Source organism: Anser anser, assembly GCF_964211835.1.
Source record: "Anser anser genome assembly, chromosome: 3".
NCBI classification, from domain to species: Eukaryota; Metazoa; Chordata; class Aves; order Anseriformes; family Anatidae; genus Anser; species Anser anser.
The window spans coordinates 19,942,646-19,962,677 of NC_139722.1; the positions used below are offsets into that span (position 1 = coordinate 19,942,646).

Consider the following 20,032-nt stretch of genomic DNA (forward strand, 5'->3'; position numbering starts at 1 on the left):
TGACAACTATAAATCAGTGGAGAAGAGCTCCACTATATTTTGCAGATAGTTATCCACTATTTAATTGAAGAATAATAGTGTAGTCCACCTCTCTTTTTTTAGTAAAGGCTCTTTTCTCCCATGCATATTAATGCTGTTGAGTCTGGATGTTTTCTTGGTTCACCAAGTCCCTAGGTTTACAATTGCCTATAACTAGTCAATACACATACTTCCAGTTTAAATGTATTTCCAGTACAAGCAACAGTTTAAAGTCAAAAGATAAATAGCACAGACATTAGAAATGTGCCATACCTTTACAAGCTGTAAAAATGATTGATCACAATAACAACTCAATTTTCTGTTAAACACAGAGAACCATCAAGAGTACAAATAACATTGTAAAGAAGATGATGTAAATATTTTTAAAATCACTTATGCAATGTAGGAGATAAAATCACACTTTCAAAGTAGTTTAAGGTCAAATTTATAGCTACATTTAATTATGCATGGATTTATCAGCTCGTACCTCTACCAATGCTATGTTTAGTGTAGATATGCCTGAACTTTGCTATTTTAGGAAGCTGTTTAGTGTTTAGTTAACTATTTAGTGTTTAGTTAACTATTTAACCAGAAACAGGCAGGACAGTGAAGATTCAGTACAATGTAGTAGAGAAGCCAAAGTGTCACAAACAGAAGAAATCTAAAAGCTGGCAAGGTTAGCAGGGGAGTATCATTGCATGCCTGCTTGTTTTTAAAATTACTTCCGTGGACATTGTCTATTGACTACTCTAGGACTGGACCATGAGCTGGATGGTGTTACCTAGCTTAATCTCTGAATTCCTATGTTCTTTTATTATAGATGAGTGCTGGATCAAGTTTTCATTTGATTATGCACCATACTCAGTACATATAAAGATATAAAAAATAATACTGCAGAACAAAGTGATCTGGAATTTGTCCAGTCCATTGGGATTTAGTACATTCAGCCTTTTGAAGCACCACCATTTCTGTATTGGTCACATAAGTCAGCATAGTAGGCCTTGATTTCTCTTCCAAAATGCCTCTAAGCAGTCCCAGGTCATTGACTGCCTTCAGGCACAGGAATGCTGACACAGAACTAGGGAAGGAGTAACACCTATTTTTGCTTAAAATTGCTGGTGTTGCCCTGGGAGACCTGCCGCATTTAAACCAAGGCAGCCCCACACTGTTCAGTTCATGATGTTTGTCAAAGTCACTCTCTAAACTGGTGAGGCTGGCAAAAGGCACCGTCTTTAAAAGGGCAGCAAACCAGTAGCCTAAATCTGGAATCGCTGAGTGTGAAAGACCCCACAGTACTTCCACAGTTAATTCCCATGCTGAAAATTAGCATTTATCTCTTCTTGCATCTGAGTTAACATTTTTATTTGTATTTGATACACTTACAACACTCTCAGTTTCAGAAGGAAATGAATGATAAACTTCTCTCCTAAATGGCTGTCATGATGTCTAAGTATCATTTGTATTTAAAATGGCTGAATGCATAACATACACAAAGGCAGATTTAACCCTGCCATAACTTTCTGCAGTTCCACAAAGACATTCAATGTATGCAAGATGTTATACTGGCATATACTATCGCTGAACTTCTCTCATGTTTTGTCTTCATAGATAAGGAATTAAACTGATACCAAAATGAAGTAATAGCTTTTTGGTTATCACAGGATAAAAAATTTAAAGTGAAGGCTCATCCCTGACATATGTTTTCTTGGTGAATCTGCTGTCAGAGGAAAAATGAATTAATCATATCCTCAGAAGCTGTCTGTTGGAAACGTCTGTTTAGAAGATATGAAAGGTCTTAGAATTTTCTAATAAATCATAATGCCAGAATAGAAAGATCTATTGCAAAAAGATGATGCATCAAAATACCAACAAATAGGTGATAATTGAATTGATTTAATATGTGAAAGCATTAAATCGTTAGTCAAGGCAGAAATTCTTCATTCAGATTTTGTTATGAAAATGTCATAATCTGCAAGCATACCCATCTGTACATCTACTAAAAAAGTATTGCTCTCTAAGGCATTTCTATTAACTATTTAGTTTTTGGATGTGAAACCTGCTAATTCTCACACAGTGGGTAAAACTAGTTTTGCATATTATCTAGGGATATACATAACTCCTATCCTCTCCCCTTCACTTTCTGCAGTCCAGGTTATATGTGGGTCAATGAACCAATTTAGCCTGCTTCCTCTTATTCTAAATCCATTAGACTCTTTTCCTCCTGCCTTTGGTCTCTTACAGATTATGACATTATAACTTTCAAATAAATCCTATGCCATTTAAAACAGTTTTATGAGATTTAGTTTGTACACAGAGTAACAGTAGCTTTCTTTAAAAAGGAAAATGATCAGCTACATTTGTATTAGGAAATGAAATGGGGCAAGAGCACAGGTTACTCTGTTGGTCCTACACAAAGGCAGTGGTGTTGCCAACACTATTAAATTGTTAGTACGTTTCATGACATGGTACTGACCTATGGCCAGTGAAAATCTCGCAGGCAGTTCTGAGGAATGACTTGGAGCTCCATTGGATCCAGTTCATTCTATCAAAGCTGTATGGGTGTGGCTGTCCCATTTTACAGAGAGTTTAGCTGTGTGGATGTGACCATGCTCGTCTTGGGTCAAGACAATAGTTCTAGGCCCCTTCTGTTTACCACTATAGATGTAGCCATGCCATCTCACTAAATGTTGCCAGGTAATATACTCTGTGCTAGTGTCTTGTGACAACATTCCTCCCTTTATTTAATTGACTTATTTATGTCTTTACAGCATGTAAAGTCTCATTTTTGACCATGGCTTATTTTTTATTTACCAACACAGAACTTCATCCATGATTGCATCACCTTTTCACTACTTGTTCCACAGAGTCCTCTCTAGTCTTAAGACAAAATAATCTTTTTTTTTTTTTTTTTTTTTTTTGCTGCCACTGTTTCTGTCTCTTCCTCCTGAAGACAGGACCTACTATACAACACTGAAATACATTTTGTCATGCTGGAAACAAAAACCTTATTTAGTTTATTTCTTTCTCTGAGGCAAATTTTTGTAACACTACTTTGTCTTTCATCTCAGTAATTTTGAATGTGTTGCTCTTACCAATGGGTTTCTTTTTATCTGTTCATATGTTAAGATGGAAATAACATTTAAATAGAACACAGGTCATGGGTTTTGGATAGACATTTCTGTGTCCTCAACAGGGATAGCAGCTACTTTAAAAAAAAAAAAAAAATCCCTTCATGTCATTGAATATCTATTACAGTCATTGTCAAGTCTACTAAGCAGTTTCTATAACACTCTTCATGTCCAAAAGTTGAACTTGCAAGATCCTGGAATAGGTAGATCTTTTTCCATCTTTAGTAGTAAAAATGACATTCTCAGTGTCTACTTAAAAGTAACATTGGTTGGCCTAACATATAAACTTGTCTTTACTAAATCTTTTTGTCTGGATGTGTTCTGAGCACTTAAACTCTTTCCCAGGAAGGCACTGTACAGCTCTGAGCTCTGGCATATTTGTAATTCAACCTTTCTATAGCATTCTTACATGATGCTTTAGAAGGTTTCATAGTGTTTCTAACGTGTCCCCTAGAGAAATCTTTCTTCCTACTAAGAGATCCAAAGATGCCTGGTTTTTTAGCCTCTTTTTCCTTCTCTCTCAGACATACAGAGGATGTGATGCCTCTCAGCACTGAAACACTGGCCTTCTACTCCTTTCAAAGCTGCCACTGCTGCTGCTGAGTCAGCTGGAAGGACTATTAGGCGGAGGGTTTAAGAACAGCATTCTCTGCCTTCTCGGGAACTGCTTGTGTGTGGCCTGCGCAGCGCTTGCAGTCCTGTCCTGCCATCACAAACCGAGATACTCGGATTCCCCCTCGTGGCTGCATACTGCAACTCTCCCTGTTTAAACTACTGAGCTTTGATTTTGGAAAAGGGACAGGATTACACATTCTGCCAGTTTTTATTATAGAACGTGTATCCATTGTAGACCGTACCCCAAAATGAGAAATTATTTAAAATATTTTCTTTCAATCAGTCTTTCAGGCTGTCCGCGAGCGAAGAAAAGTGGAATCAGGATAGCACAAAGCAAGGAAGACAAAGAAGACCAAGAACCTATTAGGTGAGAACAAATATTGTCAAAGGACCTTCATACGTTGTATAACAGGTCATATATACAGCTGTTAAGACAAACTCTATTGTTTTATAGCTATCCAAGAGCAGATGGTTTAGGTTTGAAATAGTTTTGCTTAAGAAAAATATAAAGCTCTCTAAATACTCAGGAATTCTGCACTGGCCCCATTGACTTCAGTGACTGAACTTCAAATCAGGGATCTGTGCTGATTTATTCTAGCCAAGGATATGATACTCAATAGCAATATTGTAGTGCAGGACAAACAGTGAAGTCACCAGCCTTGTTTTGACATGTGCTATGTAGTGGCATTCTTACTGAATTGTTTTCATTAAGCATTTCACTTTGAAGATTTTAACTTCTTCCTTCTGACCCTGGTTATTTGTTTTTTGGAAGTATACAGGGAAAATGCATGAGGGATTCCCAAATAACAGATGAATATGGAACTGCCTTCTTTGATCTCTTTAGGCTGTAGCACATAATTTGTTATGATCTTTCCAATTCAGAGAGTGTTTAAAGGTACTCCACGTTTCTGAGGTAGTAGGCACTATGATTTCGTATTATTTCTCATAATCTGACTCCTGATTTTTTAATCTGGCAACATCCTTTCACTGCAGAAATGGATCTCCTTATACCTAACTCTGTTTATATCTAACATTTCAATGATTTCAGACAAGTCTTCTTTAGATTCCATACACACACTTAAAACAGAACAAGAATAATACTAAGTGCTTAGAGATTATTTACAGGAAATTTCCTTACTGAGTCGAGCTCAGCAGCCACCATTTTAATTCCAGTGTGATATTTACTGTAATGAACACAGACAATTCAAACATATATCTCACTCTTTTTGTTGCTATTGCATGATATCAAAATCTGTGACCTCATCTACTGGCTAGCCTCCTTATTGTTTATCAAAGAACAATTTTATTTATTTATTTTTTAATTAGTAAAGTTCTGTTTGTAGTTTTACTCACTAAAGGGTATCTTGAACATTTTTAAGACCACAGTGCATGATTGTTCTTTTAATTTCATGTTGGGTTTACTTTGACTTTGTTGTAGAGGCTACCAGGTATATGATGGCAAGACAATAAAGTTTATCTCATCTATCTGCTATCCAGATGTCCAGTTCCTGGTTGTGATGGTCAGGGTCATATAACTGGAAAATATGCATCCCATCGCAGTGCATCAGGGTGTCCTCTAGCTGCCAAAAGGCAAAAGGATGGATACCTAAATGGCTCACAGTTCTCCTGGAAATCAGTGAAGACGGAAGGAATGTCATGTCCAACCCCAGGATGTGATGGCTCAGGACATGTCAGTGGTAGTTTTCTGACTCATCGTAGGTGAGTAGCTATAGCTTATATTTTTCACTTTAAGCTTATTATTTAAATTATATTTACAAGGTTTGGAATACAGCTTTTTTCATGATATTTCTCTGTTCCTTTTAACTGTCATTATTACTTTGAAAAATAGGCTTCCTACATATGTTCTAGGTGACTAAAAATCAAGACTTGTGACTTTTTAAATGCAAGTCTTTGCAGGTAGAGACCTGAATCTGAATCAGAATCTATAATACTCAGAAGATTGTAGAGAAAAAAGTGTGCATGACAATAACTGTAAATATGCTATTGCTTTATTGAGTGACTCTGGACAAGTTACTTTAGAATAGACTTTGTAACACTCATCTGAATCCACATAATTTTCAGAGATGTTGAACACACTTGATTCCCAAACAAGCATGGAATGAAAGAATTTTCAGGAACCAGTTCTATAAATACAATATAATATTCTCATTTGATAATGAAAATGTTCACTCAAAACAGTAAGCAGATTACAGAATAAAAGTCCAAACAATACAGCATATTAATTAAAAATAACTGAATACAAATATTTAACAAAAGAAATACAACATCAAATTTTTCATAAACTTAGCAAAAAGAAGAGATTTCAGTGATGATATTTTTCATAGCTTTTAGGAGATTTGTGGCTAGTCTATTAGGGATAAATTTTGTCCCCTTTTTAAAATATTAGATCACAAATAAGCAAGGATATTTTTGGATCTTTGTGTTGGAATTGTACCGTGATTACAATGCCAAGGTAAATCTCTTCTTTTATTCCATAGTAACTAATATAAAACTGTATTACTTCAAATACATCAAGTCAATGTGCCTAATTTGATACCTTTCTACAGACAGACCTCAGCTGAACTTCTGTACCTTTTAGTTAACTAAACCAAACTGTTCTTGTTTTGTACTCAATTCTAATTATAGAGGTGAAAATTTTACTTCTTCTTACTTCCCATGCCTATAATGATTTCCTTTGATTCTTTGGTAACCCTTTATAACTTAACCCAAAAGCCCTACCCTTAATGCAACATCTCCAAACTATGTGCAGATAGTTTGTATTTATTATGTTCAGAGCTGTTTTTCTACTTAGCGTTCATATGGTACCCAGGGTGAAGGGCTTTTGGTCCATGACCTGAGGTGCTATTCAGGTGGTCAAACATTAAATAGGCTGCAGCTCACATAGGCTTTAGGGAGTGGCAGATACAGAAGCCCTGACCATTTCTGCAGATGTACACATGTGTACATTAAGTTTCTGGCTTTAAGTAAAATTTCAGTTTTAATGTTCATATTTCACTTTAGCTTATTTCATAGTGGTGTAACATTTATGTGACTTACAGAGGTCTGTCATTAAAATTTTGGAATGATTTTACCTTTAATTGAAGATACAATGTAATTGTAACTATAATAATATAACTTTCAAGGAGTTTTTACATAGAGAAAATTGCTTCAACAACTAACCCTAACTTCTACAAGGAATCTGCTGATACTAAATCTAACTGTTTTTCAAGATTAAGGGGCAAATGGTATCTAGATTTTTTTTTAATAGGACTGTTTTCATGAAAAAAAACAAAACAAAAAAAACACAGAACTTTTTTTTCCAATGGAGAAACCTAAATATGACATTTAGACATGTAGCAGCCATGTGCTTTCTCTGTTATCTTAAACAGAAACTGAGACATGTAAACGTCATACCTTGTAAGACGAGGTGCTGGGCCATAAGGTCCATTATTGGCAGAGAACAGCCAAAGATGAAAGGTTGCTTAAAAAGATTCACTGAATTAGACTGATCTTATTTAACTGTCTTGACTTAACAAAGTGCAATGTTCTAAGTTGTTGTGAGCAAGTTTAACAATTTCTTGAAGCTTCTGTAAACCAAGGCAACATTAATAACAAGCCATATTATTTAAAACATGATTAATCCTTGTAGAATTCTTAAGATGTTGTTAAAAGGGCTTAGTTTATTTGCTCACACAAAGTATCATAAAAGAATAGAATATTTTGAGGCGGTAAGGACCTTTGAAGACTATCTAGTTCCAAACCCCCTGCCACAGACATTGAACGGACGTGGACAACACCCTGACATGTTTCACTGATTAGGTTGCTCAAAGCCCCATCCTGACTTTCAACACCTCCAGAGATGAGGTATCCATAGCTTCTCTGGGCAACCTGTTCCAGTGTCTCACCACCTAAATGTTGTACACCAGATGTCACTGAGTGCACCAACAGAGTGGGATTCCCGTGCCTACAAATAGGTACATTTTGCCTGAAGTGTTCATTGGGGAATGCAAGATGGCCCTAATGGGCTGGCAAAAATGACAGAAGACCTGTGAGATAATCCTATTCTTTAGTTATGACATCTGAGAACTAAACATGCTATGTAGGATAACTGGAAGGCTGCTAGACGTGTTAAATGAATGTGCCCCAGCATTCCAGAGCTCCATGGGGTGTTTCTCAATCTGAAGCTTAGTCCCACATAAGTTGCAGACTATGCATTTTCTGTCTAAGGATGGAATATCCCCTGTTTTTTAGTGCATTCCTTTCAATAGGCTATAGTCTCATCCTCTGCAACTAACAACATTTTGCTATACAGCTGTATGTCTGTAAGTCTCAAATGCCACCTTCTGAAAAGAAGCTATGTTGTGACAGTTACATATTGAGACCAGGTTTGTGATACAGTCCTTTGCAGGTATGGCTGTGGTTAGCATGCATAGGGAGAAGGCAGAGTTATGAGCTTTAAGTAAGTTGCTAAAACCTCCAGTAAAGTAGTAGTTAAGTTTTCTTTTTTGCCAGTACAGCTCACTTCTCTCCTGATAGGTGATTTTTTTTTCCCAGTACAAATACCTCTCTATGAGCACTGTTCTCCAAGTATACATGTTAGTTAGATGCAATAGTGTCCTTAATGTGTTGAGATTTTATAATCCTCCATTTGTAAACAGATGTTAATGTGTTATTATCCAAGCAGTTATCCAACATGTTAATGTGTTGTTATCTGGAAACTGTAACAGCAAACTAACTTGTGAAAATTTTGCCAACCATTGAATCAATTAGAGAGAGAGAAGTTTTTGAGGCAAAGATTTCTTAGAGCTGCTGTTACATCTTGTACACAACGTATAACTCCACTAATAACAATGGACTTGAGATGATCCACCAGTCTGGGTAAATCAGTCTTCCAACTGGTATCATGTTGTCTGGAATTTAAATATATGCATACATCCTTCTGAAGAAGAAATAAGTAGTCAATGGAAAAAGTCACAAACTTCAGTAAACTTAGACTCCTACCCTATGAACAAAGGCACTAACAGAGGTTTCTGTTTATTTAATGTTTGCCGTTCCTGTTCACAGAAATTCCTATGAATAGTTTTATTTCATCAAGGAGTTTTGCTTAGGAAACAATGGCAATAGAGGGTTATCAGGAGGGATTTGAAGTACAGGATGTGGAGTACTATGCTTCACAAAGGAGCCAATGCTAGCATGAAAGGCCACTGTGAAATAAGGTGACCTATTAACAATATGAAAATGAATTGAAAGGCATGTAATCATGGAGTCAGTAAAAAGGTAAATGAAATATGTTATAATGAAATGCAACTTGCTTATTATACTGCAGCTTTCCACATTGGTTCTTGAACAGGCCCTTGCATCATCTTATTTGATTTAAGATTTTTCTGGATTGAATCATTTCTAATACTACAATTAGTGGGGACTTTTTCAGAGTATGCTTGGATATAGCAGTCCTGCTCCTTAGTACTGAAGGGTAATATGCTTTGGTTGACTTCAGTGGCAATTACAGTCACAAATGCCTAGGACAATGTTCCTGTCCCCATCTCTTGCCTGTTTTTATTTTAATCACTATTCACCCATTTCAAATTTGGTAATGTAGCTTTCAAATTTCCTTTACCATGGAAAACATATTCTGGTAGAGCTACAATATATCAGTGATTGTTAAGTATATTCCCCATTACAAGCTAATGCTTATGTCAGTAATAAACAGAAATTAAAATGAGAAGAAGGCGAATTTTTCTTTAGTGTATCTGTATCCTGACTGAGGGCAGTGGGATTCCAAGATCTGTAGACAAGTTTATGGAATAGGATTTGTGTTTGACCAGCAAGAGCACACCACGGGGTTTGCAAAATGTTCAGATGTGCTGGAAGGGGCTGCAGACATCATCCAGTGCCTTTTCTCTTCTGAAGAAATGTAAGTAGAAATTGAGATGTGGTTATGAGAAACACAGGGCTGTTTTGGGCTATTCACTTTATACATAGGAAGACCTAGTTAATTGTAAGGCTGTCAGAAAACCTGTAGGAAGATAATAGCAGTGCACTCCGTTCATTCAGCATCTTGTGTATACATCCTGAGGTGAAGGAGCACCAGGGTTTATTCCCTCTGAAGATTCTAGTTGGTCACAGCTCTGAGCTGTACAGCTGCATTGCTAAGCCTGGGAACAGGCAGGTTAGGAAAAGATAAAAACTCAAGGCAGGAACTGTCTTCAGCAGCTGCTTGCTAGAAGCAGACTGACACCTACACTCACACAGATCTGCAGAGAACCACTGAGTTCCTAAACTCCCAAAGCATCCAGGAAATTACAAATGTCAGGAAAGAAGGATGGAACAGTAGAATTTCATGTGTAGATCCTTTTTCTCATGATTTTTTTTTTTGCTAGAAACAGACACTGTCTGAAAAAAAAGAAAAAAAACTTTAACGTGACCAACTCCTGAAGAGTAGGCTTGCAAGTGCTGCTTATGGACAAATCTCCTGTTGCTCAGGGCTGTAGCTTGAGCCTGTGTCCAAAGAACATCTTACCAAAGGGTTTATCTGTGGGTGGTGTTTGCATGCAGAGTGCTGAAGGGGAAGTAGGTCGATAATCCAGACACTTCACATCTCCAGACACGTGCTAGTGGCTGCAAATTTGTTTCTAAATGGTTTATAGAGTTTTCAATCTATGTGCTGGAAGTCATATCCTCTATTACCATCAGTGTTTTTCACCTTTGGCATTTGAAAGCAAGAAAATACTTAGCATTAGCTCAGTGAATGAAGCATTTAGAAATGAGTTATTTGATTACAAAGGGCTACAGCTGCAGACCATGAGAGAAGTCTCTGTGTGGAGCTGACTGCATGTAGAGGTGGAAAGTTGTGGTGGCTTTAACCTGCTGGGCAGTCAAACTCTACTACAATTGCTCTCTCACTAGCCCTCCTTCAAAGAAGGCAGGGGAAGAGAAGTACACTGGGGGAAAAAAAAAAAAAAAAGGCTCATGGGTTGAGATAAGGATAATTTAGTCAAAGGAAAAAGGAAGAGGGAAAAACAAGCAAAGCCCACATGGAAGCACAGAGAGAGGGGAAAAAAAATATTCTCTGCTTCCCATCAACGAACAATGTTTAGCCACGTTGGGAGGACAGATGTCTTCATAACAAGAGCCCCCCTCTCCTTCCCCTTTCCCACCTTTTCTTGCTGAGTGTGACACCATATGGCATGGAATATCCCTTTGGTTGGTTTAGGGCAGCTGCCCTGGTGATGTCCCCTCCCCACTTCTTGCCCACCCCCATCCTGCTGGCTCTGGGGGGTTTGGAAGGAATACTGGTGCTGTGCCAGCACTGCTCAGCAATAGACACAACACTGGTGTGATAACAGGGCTGTTCTAGCTACAAGTGCAGAGAACAGCACTGTATGGGCTGCTGCAGGGAAAGTTAACTCCATCCCAGCCAGACCCAGTACAGAAGTGTGGGAGGGAAGTCACCCATGTCAAGTTGGAGACAGAGAAGAGGGGCAGTGGCAGCCTAGAAGAAAAATGCTCAAGAGGGATGTGGAAGCTGATCATTGGCCCTTGTTAAATGACTGAGCCTGAGAAAAACTCTGATTATTATGATTTTTTAGTGTTTTCTACGTAGGATTGCAACTTCTGTTACTTTAACAAAATCATTCCTGCAGAGCCTTGGACCTGAAATAGCCTTTGTGTTGATGCAGTATTGTATGAGGCCTGTAGATAAGACAGCAGGACTTACATTACCTTAAGCCACCTGAGATACTAAAATGCTAGTGCCTCAGTTCATTTCTCCATTTCTCCTGTCAGTTCATGGTGAAATAAAAGTGCCTAGAATTTAGATGGAGGCAATCAGTTCCTAACAGGAATCAGCTCTTTGGCAGAATAGAAAGCTGATTTGAAATAAAAGCTAAAATATAAATAATAATAATAAAAATAATAATAATATCTGTTGTTTTCAAATAAATGCAAAGAGAAAAGCTCAGATGCTTAACTAAAAAAAAAAAAAGAAACTAGAATGTAAAGTTAGATCAGGTCACATATATATATATATATATGATACAAAGTACTGTGGACTAATCCAAATTAAAGACATCAGAAGATATATAGCTACAGTGCTGTGAGCCATAGTGCAAAAATGATGTATTTCATGATAAAATATTGTGTGTAAAAACAACAAAGAAATATTTGTGAGCATTCTTTAAAATATAAACAATCAAAATGTCTGAATGAATTCTCAGGATGCTCTAAACTTCCAAAACATCACACTTATAAGGAATTTGTGTCCAGAAATTATATGTATGGGGAATAAAAGGTTAAAAATTATTTATGAAAGCTATTCATATGCTGTGTTGAAGATGATGCTGAAAGTGGTAAAAACTTTGCAGAGAAGAAATTTTTCTTGTTCTTCCATTCATGCATTTATTAAACGTAAATACGGTCAGGCTCCAGATGTGTAAGAAGATTTTAATATGCAATTCATTCAGTTATTTGGTTGTACCTATTTCTAGCTAGTCCTCTTTTCAAGTCAACTCTTGGCCTTTGTTTTATTTGTTAGTACAGTAAGTTGACAAATAGACTGCCACAGTTGAGCCAACATTAATTCACTCTTTATTATTATTATTTCACTAAGTATTTTTTTAAAGCTGTCCATTTTTATTCTTGTTCTTTGTTTGTTTATCTGCCTGTTCACTCTCTGCCATAGGTTTATTTTTCTGCTTTCTACTTCTTATTTTTTTTCCCTAGAAGCTCTAGGTTGCAATTCAGCAGGAGAAAGTCATACAATATTAAGAGCATAGAAGAATTAACCAAACTCACTGTATTTGACAGTAATTACAACTAACAGTGACAAGTGTCATCACGGTGACATTACTGAAAGATGAGAGACATGAAAATGTGCTGACAGATTTCTAAGAAGGCAAGGAGAGAAACATGGAAATTAAGCGTAACAATATATAAACAAAGAAGAAAAATATTAAACTAAAAAAATATACAGTCTGATCCAGATTTCCATTCATCAGGTATTAAAAGCAGACTCCCAGGCTATGCCAAAATAAGCAGTAAAGCAGACCAGGAAACCTTTTTATACCCAGATGTGCAGTGTCTCATGTCTGTACACCCATTCCTGTATTTAAGAATTATAGTGGCAGTACATAAGCTGTCTTTTGGTGACTGTAGACTGTGATAACCACTAAAATGGTGCTGGGACAATGCTGGGAACAGTGCTAGTTGGCCTGAGCCTTAGACATGGCTTGAGGCCATGTCCAGGCCCTGTCTGGTTGAGTAGAGTCTTCTAATGTGCTTCTCCTGAGCACCAGCAGAACAGGTCAGTTGGTCTCACCAGCTTTGCTCCTAGCAAGCACCCTTCTTCCCTGCACCCTGCTGCCCTGGACAGACCTAATGGCAGAGAAAGGCCTGGAGTGCTCCCCGTTGCCACGCACACAAAATATACCATGGGTCTGGCACCCAAATGCTAACACTTATCTACTGAACATGTCCAGTCAGAGGCTTATAACTCTGCCAAATCCATGTATACTTTCACGAGGACAGCAGAATGTATCTCTAAACTCAGAACAAGACCTCATGACATGTCAGGTCTTGCTCCAATTTATAAACAATTAGAAATATTCACTGAATTATTGTTTTTTCCCCCTCAATATGGAGAAAACAATGTATATTACCAAAACAAGGGTATACAAATATATTCTGAGAAATTGATTTTTATTTTTTTTCCTATGACATTTGGAAAGAAAAAAAAATGAGCCTGAGGCACACACCTATTGTGGACGATTGCAGTCAGATCACTTAAAAATTGACAAAAGTCAGGAGTGACTACAAGCAAAGCCTGGTCGTTGAAGGAGTTAGGCTCTTAAACTGTGGGTAGTTCTGCCAGCTCTTTTCATTACAATCTGGAAGAAGGATGGAATAACATTATAATCAAATGTACAGTCTATTAAACTGAAAGACTCCTAACAGAGAGCTAATCTAAAAGGACTTAAGAGGCTTATTTACCTTGGGAAAGTCAAGGAGAAAATAATATGAAATTCATACTAGAAAAAGCAGACAGCACAATATAAGCAAGAAAAATTTTGCTGAGCAGAGCTGACTACAGCAGACAGTAATTTGTATATGTGCTTGCAGTGGCACATCTCCTTGATTCCAGGCACTTCAGCAGAAGATCTCAGGTTATGAGCCTGTTTGTCCTCATTACAGACATAGCCCATTAAAAAAAAAAAAAAAAAAAGAGATCACTGTATGGCTTTTTAGATTTCAGGTGGGACAGATTTTCCTCTTGAAGTACTTTTTTCTCTCTTGTTTAGTGTCAGGCCTAGAGAAACTGTGCTTCATTTTAAGTGTCTAAAGTTAGCAGGGCTTGGTCACTAAACAGGTCACTTGAAATTTTTGCCTGCCCAAGCACATTAATCAGAGACATTTAGCTAGAGATACACCTTACCTATTTATACACAGGGAAGTCTCAGCCTATCTTTTCCTTCACAACATTATGTGCCCTGTTTGACTGACCAGTAAATTCACTGGTCTTCAGGTCATCTGTCCTGTAACGTGCAGTCATAGAACAGTAGAAAGGCTGATAAATTTTCCAGTAACCAAAGCTGGGCCCCCAGCTCCTAAGAGACTCTGCTCAATGGTGCTGTATTGAGTGCACACTCCTTCCCTGCAATTTAACAGGTGCTAGGGCCACCTGCAAATCACAGAACATGCTGCAACGTTTCCTCCCTCACCTGAGAGTAATGAGGGATTTTTGAACAGCTATTACATCACTGGACAAAAGACAAAAACCCTTTCCCTGTTCAGGGATGGTACAGGTCAACACTCATTAGGACATGTGAGAAGCCCACCCACAGAGCCTCTTTGCTGAGTAAGCAACTTCAGTGAACAAAACTTGATGTAAATTTGCCTCAGGAGTAGCCATGCCCAGATAAAGGGCAAATTTGGCAGTGTTCTTAAAGTTGCAGCATTTTGAGATTCAATAACCCTTTTTGTTTTTTCCTGTTGCCCCAGGGTGATTCCTTTCAAATTGAGCCTTCTCTCAGAGCCTTTTCTCTCAGTTTGGCAATGTTCACAGTTCTGCATATTTTCTATTTTGTTTTATTTATTTATTTATAACTTGATTTTTATTTTATTATTTTGTTTGGGGGGATAAGCATAATTAAGCTATAAAACTATTTTACCTTTTAAATCTTGAATAAAAAACAAATACTGTCTCAGCTTGTGGGTATCATGACCATTCACTCTATTTTTGTCCATTTGTTGCTTGACCAACCTGATTTAATGCTACTTTAACCCTCCCCTCCAAGATAAGAAAGTAGTTCTTTACAGGAAGTCTTTCTCAAACAGTGATCTGGTATCATTAAAATATTGAGAAGTTCACATTTTGTTTTTAATCATAATACCTATATTTCTTCTTTAGCCACTTGAGTTGTGTTTTGATGCTTCTAAGTTCTAGAACCAATGCAAGATTTATTTAAACAAAATCAAATCTCAGCTACTTTCTTTAGCAGCTTCAGAAAACAGCTTGGATTAGAAGCTGCTACTTTCCACACTGCATCAGGCTTTTAGTCCTCTTAACTTGTATTTCCCTCATGACTGAAAATTTAAGTGAAAGTTCTCCTACACCAGCATTCAGGTGTGAAATGTAAATGCACCCAAAAATTCTTTAGGCAGAAACACAAACAAAACTACCTTGTTTGCAGAACCTATCTACTGCTAACAATCCTGGACTCCTTCAGTCTGGACGTTGCAGTTCAATAAGAAGCTGGGGATAAGCCAGTCACCCTTGAGTGTAAATAAAAATGAATGTTGGGCAGGGAGGGTTTCTTTTATCTCTGCTGGAGTTGTTCATAGAGTATTTCATCTTTTCAGGTGTGTAGCAGAGTTTCCTCATGGGAATAAGGAAATCTCTACAGCTGATACCCCTCAACATAGAAAGAAAAATAATGAATGGCTCATGGGTTTAATATTAAACCAAGGAAAGAGCCACTTTGATCACTGAGTTTGATCACTTAACTTGAACTTCAAACATTACCAAACAGCTCAGAAGCTTAGTTGTAAGAGTAAGTTTCATCCATTAACAAAATGAAGCAGTAGTTTTCAGTGTGATCTATATTTCCCAGCATTTCAAAAGGATTTAATGTGGGGCTTGTTTTGGATCTATCTCTAGTCAGCAGAGGTCCCTTTAGTCTTTCTTTAGTCTGTGGGTGATGCTACTTGTAATAAACAGGAAAAATGTTTCATTTTCTTAACTTTTGAAACAAACAAACAAAAAAAAACAAACAAAAAACCACTGTGGTAGTGAATCTATTAACATCTTATAATGTTTATAAAGTTAGCGCTCAGGATGCTTTTTGGTTACTCCAGATTAAGCCTCTGGTTTCTTTACTTCCTGTTCTTTCTCTGTAAACTTCAGCACTTCACACACCAAATATAAAAGTTGCCTTTTATTTGACCTATGTCTGCTCCTTTCCCACATCCCTACTTCCCTCTTTGGAAATGTTTTCTTCACTTGATAGGCCAAGTACAATTCCTTCAGCTCCAAGATGGACCAGACTACATCTGTCTGCTGAGGAAAAAAAAATAAAAATAAATAAAAAAGGTAACAGAGCACAGCTGGAACCCAGATAACTAAAATCAGTCACCCAGACAATTAATCCATTGATCAATGATCCCTCCACTCAGCTAGCCTTTCTTGTTTGTATCCCTGAATACAGTGAAATTACATTCTTGAAGCAGTTCAGCATTTTAGCCCACATTTCTTTTTTTTAAACTAGATTTCTTGGTAAATTTAAACTAAGACTGAGATATCCCTTTCAAACTTTTTTTTTTTTTCCCCTCCAGTAATTTTCCTTTTATCTGGGGACTAATTTCACCTTATTTTCTAAATCCAGTGAATGTAAGTTTAGGCATAGGTTGCATAAATGTTACCAGATTCCTAAACAAGGAAGAAAATGAATTCTTCACCTTGCGTTCAACTCTTAACAAATGTGATCACCATATATATGTATATATATATTTGTGGTGCATACATATATACTTTATCCTAATTTGTGCATATAAGTGTTTCTGCTTAACTTGCAGATGACTGGGTTTCACAGAATCACAGAATCATTAAGGTTGGAAAATATCTCTGAGATCATCTGGTCCAACCTTCACCCTACTACCAATGTCACCCACTAAACCATGTCCCTAAGCACCACGTCCAACCTTTCCTTGAACACCCCCAGGGACAGTGACGCCACCACATCCCTTGGCAACCTGTTACAATGCCTGACTATTCTTTCTGAGAAAGAATATCTCCTAATTTCTAACCTAAACCTCCCTTGGCGCGATTTGAAGCCATTCCTGCTAGTCCTGTCACTAGTTACCTGTGAGAAGAGGTCAACCCCCAGCTCCCCACAACTTCCTTTCAGATAGTTGTAGAGAGCAATAAGGTCTCCCCTGAGCCTTCTCTTCTTCAGACTAAACAACCCCAGCTCCCTCAGCCGCTCCTCATAGGACTTGTGTTCCAGGCCCTTCACCAGCTTTGTAGCCCTTCTCTGGACACGCTCCAGGGCCTCGATGTCCTTCTTGCACTGAGGGGCCCAAAACTGAACACAGTACTGGAGGTGTGGCCTTGCCAGAGCTGAGTACAGGGGAACGATCACCTCCCTGGTCCTGCTGGCTACACTATTCCTGGTACAAGCCAGAATGTCGTTGGCCTTCTTGGCCACCTGGGCACACTGCTGGCTCATGTTCAGGTGAGCATCGACCAACACCCCCAGGTCCTTTTCCTCTGCACAGCTTTCCAGCCAGTCTGCCTCAAGCCTGTAGCATTGCATGGGGTTGTTGTGACCAAAGTGCAGGATCCAGCATTTAGCCATGTTGAACCTCGTCCCATTGGCCTCTGCCCATCAATCCAACCTGTCCAGGTCCCCCTGCAGGGCCTTCCTACCCTCCAGCAGATCAACACTTCCCCCCATATTGGTGTCATCTGCAAAGTTACTAAGGGTACACTCAATTCCATCGTGTAAATCATCAACAAAGATATTAAAGAGGATGGGCCCCAACACCAACCCCTGGGGAACACCACTGGTGACTGGTCGCCAGCTGGATTTCACTCCGTTCACCATCACTCTCTGGGCCCGGCTGTCCAGCCAGTTTTTAACCCAGCAAAGAGTGTACTTGTCAAAGCCATGGGCTGCCAGATTCTCCAGGAGAATGCTGTGGGAGACCCTGTCAAAGGCTTTGCTGAAGTCTCGGTAGACTATATCAACTGCCTTTCCCTCATCCACTACGCAGATTACCTGGTCATAGGAGATGAGGTTGGTCAGGCAGGACTTGCCTTTCATGAACCTATGCTGACTGGGCCTGTTTTCACAGTATTTTATAAATTATTACAGAGACTGGCTTTCAAGGATGATATGCCAGACTGCACTTTTTCTTTTTTTTTTTTTTTTTTTCTCAAGTTAGAGATTAAGCCTGACAGTAGAAATTCAGTGAGAACCAAAAGGCATGGCATCTTAAGAAGACATGGTGCTAATGACCAGCTGGCTGTTGGTGACTTGTCTCTGTGGCAGCAGCACACACAGCTCCTGCTGAATCAGAAATTCAGAGGGAAGAAAGAGCTGGGTATTGGTGCTTCTCACAGCTACACCTAAAATGCTGTAGCTTCAAGCCCTATGGCATCCACAATCTGACAGAGATAAATGATGTGTTAGTATGTGTATACTGTATTTATTACAGACATACCCTCAGCAATGTCAATAGAAAGCCTTATTATTTTTTTTATTACGAAAAGAAAGCTCGACTATGTTTATGTGTTCTTCTGCATGATTTCTCATGTGTATAAGAATAATGGCAGCAGCAAGGGAGATAACTGTGATTAATTTTATAAGTTCTTTACTAGAGTGAACAAGCAGAAGACTTCCATATTTGTTTAAAAGTCAGTATAAGTTTTATTAAAAAATAAAAAAAATAAACCAAACCAGGATTTCATACTAATTTCACTTGTAATAGAAAGCCTATGACACAGGCATCAACTATAAAGAATTTAAACTTGATATTATCCTTATCAAAACTACTAGCTAGCATGTTTGTCTTTTTTTTTTTTTTTTTTTTTTTGAGATTCTTACAGCATATTTTCCTTAACTCTTTGTTGTGTTTTAATGCCAATTGGCAGGTAAGTCCCACACTGTCACTTGCTCACTCCTTGCCCAATGGGATGCGGAAGAGAATCAGAAAGGTAAAGGTGAGAAAACTTATGGGCTGAGATAGACAACTTGATAAGTAAAGCAAAAGGTGTGTGCACAAGCAAAGCAAAATAAGGAATTCATTCAATACTTCACTTTGGCAGGCAGATGTTCAACCCTTTTCAGGAAAGCAGGGCTCATCATGTACAGTGGTTACTTGGGAAGACAAATGCCATCACTCCCAACTTCCCCCCTTTTTTTCTTCTTTCCCCCAGTTTTATTGCTGAGCATGATGCCACACGCTGTGGGACATCCCTTTGGTCAGCCTGGGCCAGCTGTCCTGGCTGTGTCCCCTCACAGCTCCTGGTGCACTCCCATCCTCCTCGCTGGCCAGGCAGCAGAAGGAGCAGAAAAGTCCTTGGCTCTGTGTGAGCACTGCTCTGCAACAACTGAAACATCCATGTGTTATCACCACTTTTTCATCACACATCCAAAACACAGAATCATGTGAGCTACTAGGAAAATTACTAAGAAAATTACTCTAAAACCAGTATAAAACCAGTATACTGGTTTATATAAACCAGTATACTCTTGAAGTGCTGAAATGGAATTCACTTCTACTCTTTTGTACAAGTAAAATCTTGTCTCAAAATATTTGAGACAAATAAAATCATACCTGCTCTTTTTCTGTCTCCAGAAGTAGTCTTCTGTCTTCTTCTATCCCCAGTAGGCTAGTAGTCTCCTAGAAATCTGGAGCTACTCCCAGTCTCACAGGAATCTCAGCTGAAGCTTTTTGGTTAATTTCCCACATAGTGAGGTTCAGCTTTTGTACAAGTCTGCTTCTGGTGTAATGCTGACTTAGCCCTTTTTCTCTTCTTATCTTTCCATATGTCCTGTCCTCTTTTGGTTGTTTTCAACTTAAAAATAAAAAATAATAAAAAAAAAATACCTCTAGGACAAGTAAGCATAGTCAAGAAGATAGAAAGGAAGAGGTAGAATGTCCGTGTAGAGTAAAATCCCCAAAGTCCTAAGCTACTTTTTGAATGATTTGAAGTATTTTTAGGTAACTTAACAACAGAGCTGGACAAAGAGGATGCATATAGCTATCTTGTT

At 38.2% G+C, this 20,032-nt stretch overlaps 1 protein-coding gene across 33 annotated transcripts in view; it reads left to right on the forward strand.

Annotated features, from left to right (window-relative positions):
• Positions 1–20,032, forward strand: part of MYT1L (myelin transcription factor 1 like) — a 330,562-nt gene that overhangs the window by 300,205 nt on the left and 10,325 nt on the right. For all 33 annotated transcript variants that reach the window (XM_083829861.1, XM_083829884.1, XM_083829883.1 and 30 more), the window contains 2 exons: positions 4,045–4,128; positions 5,259–5,480. In XM_083829861.1, coding sequence (XP_083685987.1) covers positions 4,045–4,128; positions 5,259–5,480 — 306 coding nt within the window. The remainder of the gene's footprint in view (positions 1–4,044; positions 4,129–5,258; positions 5,481–20,032) is intronic.